At 41.7% G+C, this 15,099-nt stretch overlaps 1 protein-coding gene across 2 annotated transcripts in view; it reads left to right on the forward strand.

Moving 5' to 3' along the window:
• The window catches only part of LOC117662661 (pleckstrin homology domain-containing family A member 3-like), a 22,323-nt gene extending 9,212 nt beyond the window's left edge, over positions 1-13,111 (forward strand). The window contains exons 5-8 of one of the 2 annotated variants that reach the window (XM_034412137.3): positions 562-732; positions 4,061-4,104; positions 9,125-9,343; positions 10,685-13,111. In XM_034412137.3, coding sequence (XP_034268028.1) covers positions 562-732; positions 4,061-4,104; positions 9,125-9,311 — 402 coding nt within the window. In that variant the 3' untranslated portion in view covers positions 9,312-9,343; positions 10,685-13,111. The remainder of the gene's footprint in view (positions 1-561; positions 733-4,060; positions 4,105-9,124; positions 9,344-10,684) is intronic. The other variant, XM_034412138.3, reaches the window with a different exon arrangement.
• Positions 13,112-15,099: the final 1,988 nt, after the last annotated feature.

The following is a 15,099-nucleotide window of genomic DNA, read 5'->3' on the forward strand; positions in this document are numbered from 1 at the left end:
TATTCCTATGTTTTGGAGATGGTCTGACATAAAAAAAAACAGGACTAATCCAAGACATCGTTTCCTTTTGCTTGGAAGATTCAAATGCTGCTACAATTTGCATATATCAGCAAAGGTCACAACCCACCGTGAATTAGTTTAAAAAAGCCATTTAACCAAATCTATAGGTTTCATTCAGGTTTGAATATATATCTCACTTTTGTCTCCTTTAATGTATTAATGCACCTGGCACAGATCAGGCCCACCTATAAAGTTAGACATCGCATTAGAAGCAATCACAAATTCAGCAAAACAAAATCTCTCAATTGACAGATACATCTTGGATGCATAATCAAAACTGCAGCTATTTAATCTGTTGGACGTGGATGACTTATCAGTTGATCCAAGTGCTAAAATAAAATTTCCCGGGTTTTTTTGAACAATTTATTCTCTTTTGAACTTTTCATCATTCTTCCAGAAATACTTGCAAATAATTGGGTGGTGGGGCTCTGAGGATTAGGATGGAAAGGCCACCATGCAATAGTGCTGCTTCACTTGTCTGTGCTCTCAACTCCCCACCAGAAGATGAATGAAGCTTCGTCGTTATTACGGGCAACCTGCAGTCAGTTCATCTCCACCCTAGAAGAATGCATGAAATTTGCAAATACTCGTTTGGCTCCTGAGTTGTATCATCCTTCAACGATCCCTGAGCCTTCTGATTTTGTAGGCACTAAACTTCCACATTCCCACCGGGTAAGGCTACTTATGACTTCTTCCTATTTATATTCATTAGTTCTACCCTAATAAGAAGCCTGTTGGGTTGCTTCTGGAAAAACTGTATTTATGCCACATTGCCAGGAAAGAGATTGTCACGCTGTGGTGCTGTTTTTCATTCCCATAGAATTAATCAAGAAGAGGCAACTTGATTCCACATAAATCCTTTTTACTGCCCCCATAATTTTTGACCACAGGTTATAGTAGCTGGAATTTATGCGTTTTAGTGCCAAACATCTGGAGACCACCAAATTGGTAGCCCTGATTTCATTTCTTATGGGAAATAATAACCAAAGAACCATTTGAAGGCATTTTTACTGAATGCTAAATGAATGAAATCTCAGAGTGAAAGAAATTCCTGACACTGATCGTTTTATGTTTCATCAGAATTCGTGTCTGTGCTGAAAAAGTTCATAAGGCCCAAGACATTTGTCTTTTTGTTTTTAACATGTGAAATCTGTGTGTTGATAGGTGTATTGTATTATATGTTTTTATAAGTTAAAAAGCCATTCTGATTTAGAAATTCATTTGTATTTCTTTGATTTATACATGATATTTTTTTAAAAAAAGACTTGAGGAGGTGTAATCATTTGATCTCAGAATATGGAAAAATGACTTGACAAACATCTTCCCTTCAGTTATCCTGAAGTACTGGCTATTTTAGCAAAGGCTAATGGGAGTTGTAGTGTAAAAGGCTTCGTGTTGTGGAAAACTCTCTTTAAGATGGACTGCACCAGCCCATTTTAGATATAAAAGAAACTGCAAGCACTTTGAACCCTTAATTGCACTCATTATGTCTGTACTACATTAATGAAAACTATAACAGCTCTCCTGTAGTATACATTCTTTCTTTTCAAATAATTTCATTAAGAATCATACAGGATAAGAATAAAAGTCAATGCTGTACAATGCAATAAGTATAAAAATTACAAACATAAATATACAAGAAAAAGAAAGGGGTGTGTGAAAAAGGAAAAGAAAAGAAAAAGGAATGAAAAATAAAGAAGTAACTTCCCCCTTCATCCTAGCAGGTAAAACATTTTTAATAACTTATCACTGTCTTTAAGTAAAACATAGTCTCTGACCCAGAGTTAATTTGCTGTTCATCTCTGTTTCAAAGGAAAAATCCTTCAGAATTTTAACAGAATTCTCTTGTATCCATAGGTAAAAATTATCCTTTTGTTTGTCACTTCTAAAAACTTTTTTAGCAAAGCTCTTTTGTATATCCAGAAGAAAGAAATTGTCCAAATTAGTTTTGTGGTTTAATGTCTGTTCCTCTCCTTTAGGGAATAAGTCATCCATTAGATCCATTTATATTACATTTAAATCAACCTTCAAATTAATTTCATCAATATCCATTGCAGCTTGCTCTTGTTTTATAATTTCAACAGAACATGCTCTTTCAGTTTTATTAAGTGTTTGATCCATTCTGTGCAAAAGCTTGGCTGAGAGATAGTCAAAAGTTTGCACTAAAGCTTTCCGCTCCACTTTCTTTACCCTCTGTTTCTAGTGTCCTTATCATAAAAAAAAAAATGAAATCAATCTCCATTCTCCCATGAGGAAGTATCTTCTAAATAATTCAAAGCTATAATTCCAAACCCTTCTGGCCCCTTAATCCGTCATTAGCTTTCCAAAATCCATATACTAAGCACCCTTTTGCTGCGCAGTCAAAAAAAAATGATAAATTTTTTAAAAAATTCAAATCAAATTCACACCGTCTTTTAAGAAGACGAGAAACTCGCCCGATGAATTCAGTAAAACCTTGCTACTCCAAAGGGTCTTAATCTCTCTAATATGCAAAGAATTTTTTTTAAAAAATCCAAAAAAAGTGATTAAGATATAAGGCTTGGTCAAGCTGAGTGTTTATAAAGTCTGCTTTGTGGGTTTTAGCTTGTTGTAAATCCTGACTATCAACCACTACTTTCATAAACTGACTGTAAAAACGACTGTTTCCATGGTCTACTCACGAGGAGCAACTGTCCAGGGTCATGTGGGATGATCTCAACAATCTCCTTTGTTTCGGAGAGATTATGCTGACTCTGATCCAGTATCCGGTGGCACTTTCCCACACAAAGCTGTCTTGCTAACTAGCAAAAGCTAGCTAAGCATCCGCTCACAGGAAGTCTCACAGAAAAGTTGTATGTTTTGTACCAGTTGGAACAAACTTGCCATTATACAGCATGGCTTTTATTTTTGATTCTAAGAACTGCCATTTTCATACCTTGATCATCATATTGAGTTAGTTGCTTTTTTATTACATAGGAACCAGGCTATATCTGTTAAGGGATCCACAATAATTCACAGCGGCCAACTCGCCACGCCCAACTCACCACAGCCAATTCGCCACGAGACAACTCGCTGCAGGACAAGAGTTACACTAATATCAAAGAAATGGTGGAAGAGAATCATTAAAGAAGGATGCAAAAGGAGGGACAAAATGAAATGTGAATGACAAAAATTAAAATATTGTTTTATTTGTTTTAAATAATTACATTGAATTGTTAAATTGTCTCGCGGCGAGTTGGCTGCAGCGAGTTTCGAATTCTGTTCTGCTACAAACTGCAGTTATCTATGGGCAGCTGGTGAAAGGTGATATGAAGTGTAAAAGTACTTTACACTTGCTTTATGATAAGAAATAGACTGCTATCTATTTGTGTATTTGTTTGTTTTGCATGGAACCTCCAGATCTGTTTGCTTCTATTACTGATTTGGCTTGCACCAGTGACTGGAGATAAGGCTCCCTAGTGGTCAACAGATTGGGAAAGTACATCAGATAAGTAGTTGGCAGATGGTTTAAAAGATGTCATCTGTGAGATTAAGCCCTTAAAACATCTGATAAATTAAAGAGAGTCCGTTTTTCCAGAGACTGTGCAGCTAGAGAAAAAAAGTCAAATTAGGTTAATAATTTTAAAAATCAGAATGTGACAGCGTGGGTTCGCCCTGGATTGGGCAAACCGGCAGCAGTGGGAGGCTCCGCCCACCTGCCCAGACGCTTCTGCACATGCACAGGAGTGTGAGCGCACGCACAAGCAAACTGGTAGCGACGAGTTTTGAAACCCCTGGAGTGTGTAGTTGTTACACCTACAGTGACTATCTCCTCAAAACATTTGGGTTTGTGTGAAGTTGTACCTATCCATGCACATGCCAATCAGAATAACAGGATATTACTTTGCGTTTATGTCCTTACCATTGTTGTTGGGGTCAATATGCTGACTGTGTAAACCACTTAGAGAGGGCTGTAAAGCACTGTGAAGCGATATATAAGTCTAAGTGCTATGGTATGTTTTTTTTTCTCTCCATTCTTCAGGTTAGACGTTCTATGAGCCACACAGGCATAGTTTCCTCAGACAGGTAAGTCAGCCAGAATATCTCCAAGGCTTATTTTAGGATTGGTTAACTTTCCCAGAGAGTGTTTGGAGTCAGGGGTGGATTTTTTTTTATTTTTATTTTGCTATGGTATTTTGGAAATAATCCCATGGAGTTAAGCATATTCCCTCTTTTTCGGTGCTCTCCACGGTCCCAGGCAATAAAAATAAAGAAAGTAAAATATTGAATGTGGGGTAGCTTAATTACAGAGGTAACTGGCAGCAGATATATCTCAGTAGAGACAACAGAGGATTTTCCACTAAGCATTAGACCTGCCAGACTTCTTCTTTTTTTTTTTTTTTTTTTGTCAATTTCTCCCTCTTCCTGATTACTTCCTTTCCTTAAATGAAGAGGATTTTTGCTTGCAAAAGAACTCAGGAAGAAGTTGATTAATAAAGCGGGTAGATGCTATTAAAAACTTTTAATTTCGGAGAATGGAATTGCATTTTAACTTGACAAAACACAAGTCTCTGAATGTCTGAGTTTCAAATTTGCTACAGCTAGTCCTTGTTTACCAACCATTTGCTCAGCGACCATTCAGCGTTTTAGTGGTGCTGAACGAGTGGTACTTAACAATTGGTCCTCAAAGTTCCAGCATTGCACACCTCCATGGTCACGTGATCACAACCTAGCCACTTGACCACCGTTGCACTCTTAACGAAAGTTGCAATGCCCCATGGTGATATGATCACCGTTTGTGACCTTCCCTGCCAGCTTTCCACAAGCAAAGTCAAGCCAGCAAGGAAGATAGCAAGTTGCTTGGTTAAATCTCCCTCATCTGCAGCAGCCCCATCAGGTCTAAAATCTCCCGTGAGTGTCGCTGCAACCACTCACGCACCTCCCCACTCACCCAGCAGCACACAGCCACTCCCAGAGCAAAAGTCACTTGTGCATGCCACATACTTGCCAATCAGCTTGCTTATGAACCACCTAAGACTTGCAACTTCCTACCAGCTTGCCCATTGACTTTAGTTGTTGGAACCCAGCAGGAAATTGCAAGGAGGCCCTTGCTTAACAACCCACAATGCTCGCTCAACAACGGCAACAGGGACTACTGGAATTGCTGTTGCTAAGCGATGGGGTCATGTGACATCACACTTTGTAAATGCATTGCTTAGTGATTGAAATTCTGGTCCCAATTAACATAGTTAAGCAAGGACTACCTCTAATATGAAAAGTTAACCATCCCTGTCTCTGATTTAATCAATAGGAAACATTATTTTTCTAATTTATTCATTTGGTTGGGTTTTGCAAAGGAGGGTGTATTTATTTACTTATTCTTTTATTCAGAAGTATGAATTCTGCAACGTGTAGTAGAGATTTATATCATATAAATGTATTGGATGATTTAAACAAAAAATGTAATTACTTTAAATTTCAAGTATCTTAACATCTTTGGGAAAACAAATTAACACATGGTCCTGCCAGGAAATTTGTGTCTTTCCTTATACTGACAACTTTTTCCTTCAAAAAGTTAGAGGACCGTTTCGGAAGACTTAATCGAAGAGGAAATAGCAGAAATCTTGGGGGGAAAGCGTTCATGACATGCTAGACTTTTATTATTTTAATGGAAATGAAAGCTAAGTGTAATTGACTGGATATCATGAGCTTAAAATAAGAGGATTTTAATGAATTCAGAGCAATTATTCTTGCGACAGGAGAAGCAAATGGGAAAAAGCGCTCAAAGTACGTGGATTAGTGTTCCTAAAAAAGGAGAGTCAAAAGGCACAACTGCAGATGATTCCAATTTAAAAAAAAAAAAAAAAAGCATGGAGCACAGCAAAAGAAATCAGCATGACTGCACAAAACATTTAGCGAAGATCTGAAAATACTGTAAGCAAGGACTGTTCTAGGACAGAACCGGATGAGTAAAAGACAAAGAAGTCTTGGAGAAGTTGTCTGGAAATAGAAAGCACTCAGGAAAGCTGAAACTCAAAAGGAACTGCCAAGAATAATTGAAAGAACTTCTTTAGAGATCTTCAAAAGAATAAAAGAAAAGAATCAATATACCAATTATGCAGTGAAGATGGCAAACCTAACAGATAGCAAAGAAAAGAAAGAGCAATATTAAACTCCCTTCAGACCAAACTTTCACACTTCCTATAAATTAGCTTGGTGTTTTTCCAATTTGATAATTTTAAGATGTACTGAATTCCCAGAATTCTCTACTCAGCATGCTAGCTGGGGAATTCTGGGAGTAAAACTCCACACATCTTAAAGTTGCCAGAGTTAAAAAACACAAACTCAAGAAAGCAGTCAGCACCTTTGTCCCAAAGGTGCTTTTTCAAGGGGCAACTGGACTTTCTGGTTTTTCTTTGGAGACCTTTTGCTTCTCATCCAAGAAGCTTCTTCAGCTCTGGATGAGAAGCGAAACATCTTCAAAGAAAAACTAGAAAGTGCAGTTGCCTCTTGAAAAAGCACCTTTGGGACAACCATGACCTGGATGACTGTGAATCTCTATAAGACAGTCAGCAGTCCTTGAATACCGCCTAAGCTCAGTAATGGTCTGAATGAGAGAACAAGGTGAACCCAGACCCAATGGCAGGGCTGCTTGATTTTGGGAACCAAAATTGGAGAAGCAGATTTATACTCTAACAGTAGTCCTTGATCCCCCTGCGGTCATTACTAGAGGTGGCTGCTGCCGGTTCGCACTGGTTCAGACGAACCAGTAGATAAGATTCTGTGCAGTTCGGCAAACTGGCAAATCCCACCACTGGCTGGCCCTGCCCCCGCTTGTTTTTCAGCCCGTTTTCCGGACCAAAAACGGTCGAAAAATAGCCAAAAACAGCCAAGAAACAGGCCAGTTTTTGGGGCAAAAATGGCCTGGAAAACGGCCCAAAAACGGGTAAGGTGGGGTCAGCCAAGTAGTGGGATTAGCCCCAACCAGCTGAATCCTACCTCTGCTTTTGAGGTGAGTAGCCGGAAAGCGGGGCTGGGTGTGATGAGTGATGTCACCCATCCAGTCACATGACCAACCAGCCACGCCTACCCAGCCAGAGAACCGGTTGTTAAGTTATTCAAGTCTCACCACTGGTCATTACCCTCCAGGTAACGTCTGCATTAACAGCTCATTTCAGCTCTATGGCTAGTATCCCAAATGCGACCTTTCCTGAACCAGTCTGACTTAGCAACAATTATCCCCATCTTTGTTAAAATCCCATCTGGACTCCTACAGTATGCTTTCCCCACGGAGCTGTTTTTGAGAAGCGCCGGAAGTTGTAACGAGTAGAAAATGCAGTGATCAGGCTGCTAAGCAGTGCAAGATACAGGAATCACATGATGCCTAAATGGAAAAATCTGCACCGGTTGTCAGTTGCTTACTAAGCACTATTTAAGAGCCTGGCATTGACCATTAAAGACCTAAATGGCTTGGCCTTGCTGTGAATCTGCCTAGTTACTTAGATCAGCAGAAGAGGCAGGAGAGCCTTGTGGCTTATGGAAGAGCTGTGTGGTGCTGCCCCTAAGAAAATGTGTTTGTTTGGCCCGCCTTTCATCCAGCCTTCAGAAAAAGGGCCAAAGCCCCATCTCTTCTCACCAGGCTTTTCCCTTTTTAATGGAGCCGATTCTAATAACATTTATTTTACGTCCGATATAATAGCATCGTTTTGATTTTTCAAATTTGCCTTTCTAAATGTGAGCAGCCTTGAATGTCATGTCTGTCTCTATGGCTAGTGCCCCAACTGTGACCCAGCATCGAAGTTGATGATATAAATAAAATATGAACACGATCGTCAAACATTTTTAAGGACCTCACCAAGAAGAAGATTGAGACCTTTGTCACCTCAGACAGCAGGATGAGGAAGAAGGGATTGAAGTAGGCACATTCTTAAGGAATGTCAGGAAAAACTTCTTGATAGTAAAGCAGTGGACCCAGTGACCCCAGAAAGGTGGTGTTCAGGAGACACATTCAAGTGGAGACTAAAAGACCATCTCTCCCCTCCCCCCTGTTTTAATTCAGATTCTTGCACAATGGGGATTGGACTCACTGGTCAGACCTTATTGACGTTTACAGGACTTGGCCTGCTTTCTATGCAGTGTAGCTGGTTGCATGAATCATCAGTTTTTGTTAGCTTTGCAAGGTAGCACAACCAGGAATACTAACTGTTAGTATTATTACTGAGCCTGGTGGCTCAGCAGACTGATAGCACTGTGATTAACACCAGCTGTCTGCAGTTACTGTAAGTTCGAATCTCTCCAAGGCTCAAGGTTGACTCAGCCTTCCATCCTTTCTAAGGTAGGTGAAATGAGGACCCAGTTTGTGGGGGCAATAAGCTGACTTTGTATAAATATACAAAAGTATGAAGGCTATTGCTTAACTCATTGTAAGCCGCCCTGAGTCTCCGGAGAAGGGCGGCATATAAATCAATTTTTTTAAAAAAATAAAAAAATTATAAAGTTAGATTAACAGAATCTTGCTGAGACGGAAAGTACAGGTGGTCCTCGACTTATGACCACAATTGAGCCCAAAATTTCTGTGGTTAATTGAGACTCTTGTTAAGTGAGTTTTGCCCCATTTGACCACCTCTCTTGCCCCAGTTGTTAAGTGAATCACTGCAACTGATATGTTAGCAACCTGTTGGTTAAGTGAATCTCGCTTCCCCATTGACTTGGCTTGTCAGAAGGTCGCAAAAGATGATCCCGTAACCTTGGGACACAGCGACGGTCGTAAGTATGAACCAGTTGCCAAGCGTCCGAATTTTGATCACATGATCATGGGGATTATTGTGAAAAGTGGTCATAAGTCACTCTTTTCAGTGCCATTGTAGCTTTGAACAGTCACTAAACAAACTGTTATAAGTCGAGGGTTACCTGTATTCCTCCTATCCTAGAAAACTCGGGAAGGGATCCCTTTCGAAATGCTTCTCACTCCCCTTTTCCTTCTGGGGACTGAGACATCTCTTGTGTGCCAGTTCCTGTCTGTGGCTGTCCCGCCTGTCTCCCACGCAGTATTGTAGCATGCCGAGTGCAGGGTTTGCTAGCAACTCCTGCCTGTCTTCCTTTGCAGAGTGCTGGAGTCAGCTCGGATCCCCCCGGTGCCTCCCAAGGGCACCGAGACTGTGCTGCGCAACTTGGAGGAGATGGTGGTATTCTGCTCACAGCAGTGGGGGCAGCCAGGCTCCCAGTCTGGGAGTCCCCCCAGCACCATAACTGAAGAAGCCGTCGCTAGAAGCCACCACCAGATAACTGCATGAGATTGACCTGGGAGGGAAAAAGCAGTGAGTTGGTAGGTACCAGGGGTGAAATCCAGCAGGTTCTGACAGGTTCTGGAGAACCGGTAGCGGAAATTTTGAGCAGTTCAGAGAACCGACAAATACCACCTCTGGCTGGCCCCAAAGGAGATTTTGCAATATCCTTCCCCCAGGAGTGGGGAGGGAATGGGGATTTTGCAGTATCCTTCCCCTGGAGTGGGGAAGGAATGGGGATTTTGTAGTATCCTTCCCCCAGGAGTGGGGAGGGAATGGGGATTTTGTAGTATCCTTCCCCTGGAGTGGGTTGGGAATGGAGATTTTGCAGTATCCTTCTCCTGCCATGCCCACCAAGCCACACCATACCCACCAAGCCACGCCCACAGAACTGGTAGTAAAAAAAAATTGAATTCCACCACTGGGTAGGTATGTAAGCTTGTTCCCTGCCTGGTGTGAAATAATTGCAGTGTGTCCTTTTCTATACTACCAGAATGTGCACTGAGGTGTCTGGAAGAATTCTTACCACCTGGGTCCTTAGCTAATACCGTATGGAAGTCCGGTCACCCAAGCCTAGAAGCCCTTGAATTGGGTTTACCTGAGATCTAATCCAGCATGTGGCAGGGTTGGAGCAAGAGAGAGATTGGTCTTCTCTCGTTGAACCAGATTCCCAGTTTGATCTGAAATTAGGTGGTAGCTGCCACATTAGGAGGAATTGCGAAGCAGGCAGTGTCAGTTGGGGAGGAGATCAACTTTCAAGGTTTGCCACAAATCCCTGAAATCATGTTATGCTCAGTACAGAATCTGGAGAACAAAGTAGAAATACTTCAACTTTTGCATTGGTGGAGGGAAAGTGTTATAGTACAACCGGGCATTGCAGCAAATTGTGGGGGGAAGGAATGGCCGGCATGATGGTGGGCCATGCCAAAAGGCATAGAATATCATGTGGCCCATAGGATGCCTGCTTCTGCACTGAAGCTCCTGACTGTTGCTCCATTTACAACTAGGATTTTATTCTTGGCTTATGAATCCTGACTTACTTGGAAGCCATGTCGTCCTAGTTGAGATGATAGGCTAAACAAACTCTTTGGTTTCGCTTAATAGAAATGATAACAAGAAATAGTAAAGTGGTGATTCAGATAGACCAGAATTCTCTAGGATCTTGACATATTGTTCTGTGAGTATTTTCTATCTCCAGGTTTACTTTGTAAACTCTGCCAGTAGACGCAACGAGCCTTGCTCTGCTTGAGAGATTTCCATGTGGTTTAATTCCTCTTCCGCTCAGCTTTGAGTAGTCTTAACTATGAAACTGCTTTTGCAGGTGCTGGACCTGTAGGAACCACCCTGTCCTTCATCTCATCTCTTTTTCTTGTTTTTCTCAGATAAACCATTATTGGTTCAGGACTTCCCAGTGGACTCAGCTGGTGGCAACCGATCAGTGTAACCTGGATTTTTTGGTGCTTTCTCAGCTCCTGGAATCAGCTCGGCTGCTCTTGAACTGAAACAGTCCGTCGGGGGCTTCCTCCTCTAGCTTAGGAATTACCTAAACTTTCTGGGTATGGGCTTCTGCAAGACCAGCAGGCACAAAGAGCCAGGTACCAGAGGCGGCATCCGTTCTGTTTTTTTTCTGGCTTGTGCTTGCCAGGGGTTGGAGAATGCAACCCATATATTCCAAAATAGATGCTGGCACCTAGGGGATGGGTTGGGAAGAAGAATAGGCATTAGCTCTCCAGGCTAGGTTGGTAGGAAAGAAGAGATTGCTCTCAAAAACATATAGGACGATTAGTAATTTCATACCGGACAAGTTAAGCAACCGTTCTCCTGGCGCTCCCCCAAATGTCTTACGTTTGCATTCAGCCATCCGAGATACTTTTGAGTCTGTAGAAAGACGGCCCTCTTGCAGAGGCAGAACAGAAATCTTCTGTCGGGCAACCCTGCTAGTGTTTTGCCTTCTGATAATTGGATGGGGGAAGCCTTTTGGCCAGGAATTCAGTCTAGATGCAAGCAGGGGAGCTCCACTTCTTTTCTTAGCAGGAGTTTTCCTCCCTCAAACTTGGACTTCCCCACAGAGCTTGCTGACTGGGATAGAGGAGTCCCTCAGAGCTCATCAGAATGCTCCTTGGTTCCTTGTAGAGCAGCATAGAGCAAATGTCCAAGGTAACCGGAAAAGCAGCCTCTCTGGACATCTGATCTGAAAGTGAAGTTTGGTTCCCTCACGTATCGGTCGCTTGCCTTTTGCATAAAAGGGGTGAAGTCTTAGTCTTTCGGGAATGCCTGCCCTCTTTTTTTTTTTGTACAGACACACGGCAGCCTTGTGGGCATCTGCATACACCTCTGTTTGGAGCTCGCTTTCTCTCACAGGAAGAGCCCAGCCAAGGACGAGACTCTTAATTTTGAAAATGAAGACTTTAATTTTGAAACGAACGCAGTGTGACTGGCTATATGTTTTTTTCCCCTGTGGGATGGAAGTTGGCACCACTGGGGTTTTCTGCCAGAAGCAAAGCCAAAAACAAAACAGCCTCTTTCAGGCTTGCCTGATATAGACACAGCAAACAAGGCGAAACTGCATGTGGTCTCTCGCCTGCAATACGGCGAAGGAAAAAAAAATAAGTTCAGGAACACCTGGAACTAATCCCTGTCTGTCCCGATGAACAGGTGGTTGCAGTTTTATATAAAGACTTGTCGCATCACTGAAGCCCAGTGCAAAACTGAGAGGCAGGTGACTCATAATGGCAGAAACAAACTGGGAAACAGCAGGGCGCTATTTCTGGCTCTCCTACTGTCCCCCCCCCCCCTTGAAGAGATGTCTTGTTTGACTTGTGTTTAATTTCTTTCCTGGGGCATTTTATGTAATTAAACAAGGGCTAGATTTTTCTGGAGGTTTAATTCTAGTTACCTGAGCAAGAATCCACCACTGTGTATTCAAAGCCAGGTATCCTGTTACTTTTCTGAGCATCCCAGGAAGGGTGAGAAGCAGTTTGGGGTAATGGTTAAGGCATCAGGCTAGAAACTGGAGGACTGTGAGTTCTAGTTTTGCTTTAAGCACAAAGCCAGTTGGGGACCTTGGGCCAGTCCTTCTCTCACAGCCCTAGGAAAGAGGCAAGGGCAAACTACTTCAGAAAATCTGGCTAGGAAAACTACAAGGACTACAAGGACTTGTCCAGGCAGCCACCAGGAGTTTACATTGATTTGAAGGTGCCCACGCACGCGCACACACATGCACACACACAAAGGATAGAAAAGAAATTCCTACAAAGGGGACAACCTTCTTTTGCCGCAAACTACAAGCATTGCCCACTGGCAGTGTGCTCAGGTGGCGTAGCGCCATGTTGTGTAATGGGGCAGAACACCCAAGAATTATGACATTAAAGGAAATGATGGCCCCCAGATCTCACAAGATACACCAAGACTTGTACAGTTTAAGCGATTTTGTCGGTATTTTTACTTGAAATCTTGTGAAATCTCATAGAAGAGCCATTAAATCTTCTATTAGGATAGGTTAATTTCGCAAGATCCCATCTTGTTATTTGATTTTAGGAGAGTGCTGGTGTCTTGACTAAGCCTGACCAAGAGTTGAGGTGGTCAGCATTTGGACAGCTCCTCATTTAAGAGCTAGGAAATATGTGCAACACTAGTTTCAAAAGAAGGAATTGTTCATGAAATGTTTGTGTTCAGTATTTATATATTGGAGCTCTCTTAATGCCAGTTTCCTTCTTTTTTATTTGTCTATCTTTATATGACTGCGCATCTCACAAAGAGGGGCTCTGGATAGTTACAATGGAATAATAAAATCAATAAATTAAAAAAAATAGTATTTTTTTAAAAAATTAAAAATCACAAGGTGTAAGAGACAATAGATGTTAATAGTCACCTCAAGATCTCACCAGTTCCCTGGAACTACCATTTTTACAAAAAATTATATCCAGGGGTATTCTAAGCAGGATTGGCCCTGGTTCATTCTTAGATGGGCATTTATCATGAATACTTTAGACTGAACAAATTTTTTTTTTTAAATATGTCCTGAAAGGAGAAAGTGACAAACCATTTCCAAATGTTTCCAAGAAAATTACATAGGTCTGTGAAGTTATCTAAAATGATGCTGGACCCAAAGGTGATGGAATGGAATGGAATAGAACAGAAACTTTATTGTTACTTTGAATGTACACTAATCGGCATATATTAAAATGAAAATTTGTCACATATAGCTCTCAAAGGGTCACCACCTCCAATATACATGGCATGAACATGACAAAATAAATAAATACAAAATTATGTATATACCCATGTATGTTATATGACACAAAGAAACAACACGGTCTAGTTTGGATGTATGCATGTAGATGACGAGAAAAACGAATCTTGCGAGATGGCATAGGGAACAAGGCTGATTTGATTTTACTTTCTAAAGGAGTAAGGAGAATTTCCCACAGTACAGGTAGTCCTCAACTTACAACCATAATTGAGCCCAAAATTTCCATTCCCAAGCAAAACAGTTGTTAAGTGACTTTTGCCCCATTTTACAACCATTTTTGGCACAGTTGTTAAGTGAATCACCACAGTTGTAAAGTTACTAACATGGTTCTTAAGTGAATCTGGCTTCCCCATTGAATTTGTTTACCAGAAGGCCACAAAAGGTAATCGTACGATCCCGGGACACTGCAGTCATCATAAATACATGTCAATTAGCAAGCATCCAAAATTTGATCACATGATCACATGGGTGCTGCAATGGTTGTAAATGTGAAAAATGCTTTTTTGTTGTGGCCCATCAGCGGCCTGTGCAGATTGTAGCTGATTCCGACAATGAGGTGGCTGGTGTGCTGCGCCAGCAGCCTGTGCAGCTGACGCTCGAGTCGAACAGTGAGGAGGCTGGAGAAGATGTGGTGCCAGAAGCAGGGATTCAGCCAGGGCCTTCAGAACCTCCAGAAGATCCTTTAAGTGAAGAGGACGAAGAGGAGGAGCCTCTTAAGGCATAGGCGCGCAGAGCTGCCAAAAGGAGGAGGTCTCCTCAAGAATAAGGCTTGGGGCTAATTGGCCACTCCCTTAGCCTATTTAAGGAGGAACGCCGCTTGCAGCAAGCTGTAGGGAACAACTTTAGTTCAATCTCCTTCGTGTCTGGATTCTCTGCAAAATTGCTTCTGCGCTTTCTGCCAACTCTAGTAAGACTGTGATTACCTTATCTTAGAATTCTGGTAGGCTGTTAAGACAGTTTATTAACAGCCTTTGGTTGATAAAGACTAAGTTATTTGAGTAAAATAAGCTTTGAATAGAGTTTGTGTGTGCTGCGTTCTTTGGGGTCCGTAGCTGGGGCAGAACATTTTTGTTCCGTGCCAATCCACTTTCAAATGGTCACTAACTGAATGATTGTAAGTTGAAGATGACCTGTGTCTTTAGTCTAGGGATAGATTCTAAAATGTTGCACTATTAGTAGCAGGTAGTGCAAAGACAATGTATAGTGGCGTTTCCAGAATTTCCTTTTGTATCCCCCACTGTCTCCCTTCCATTCTTTGGTGTCTTGGTATTTGAAATAGTAACTGATGATGACCTTGCTAGAATATTCCCATCCCTGAGGAAGAATGGGGATATAAATTGGGCCATGTAGTATAAAATGAACTTTGGAGCAGGTAGGCCCTTGATGCTACCTTTTCCTTCTTGACCAAATTGTCTTGGAGGCTGTTTCCCAAGGATGTGGACTCTGCTTTTGGAGCCCTTCCTCAAGAGGTCTACCTACCGTATTTGGATTGGGCTGATTTGTGGAGCCTTTGTAAAAGCCTCATACCAAATCCAAGAGTTGGGG

This window comes from Pantherophis guttatus, chromosome 2 (assembly GCF_059756535.1).
Source record: "Pantherophis guttatus breed Tessera chromosome 2, ASM5975653v1, whole genome shotgun sequence".
Taxonomy (NCBI): domain Eukaryota; kingdom Metazoa; phylum Chordata; class Lepidosauria; order Squamata; family Colubridae; genus Pantherophis; species Pantherophis guttatus.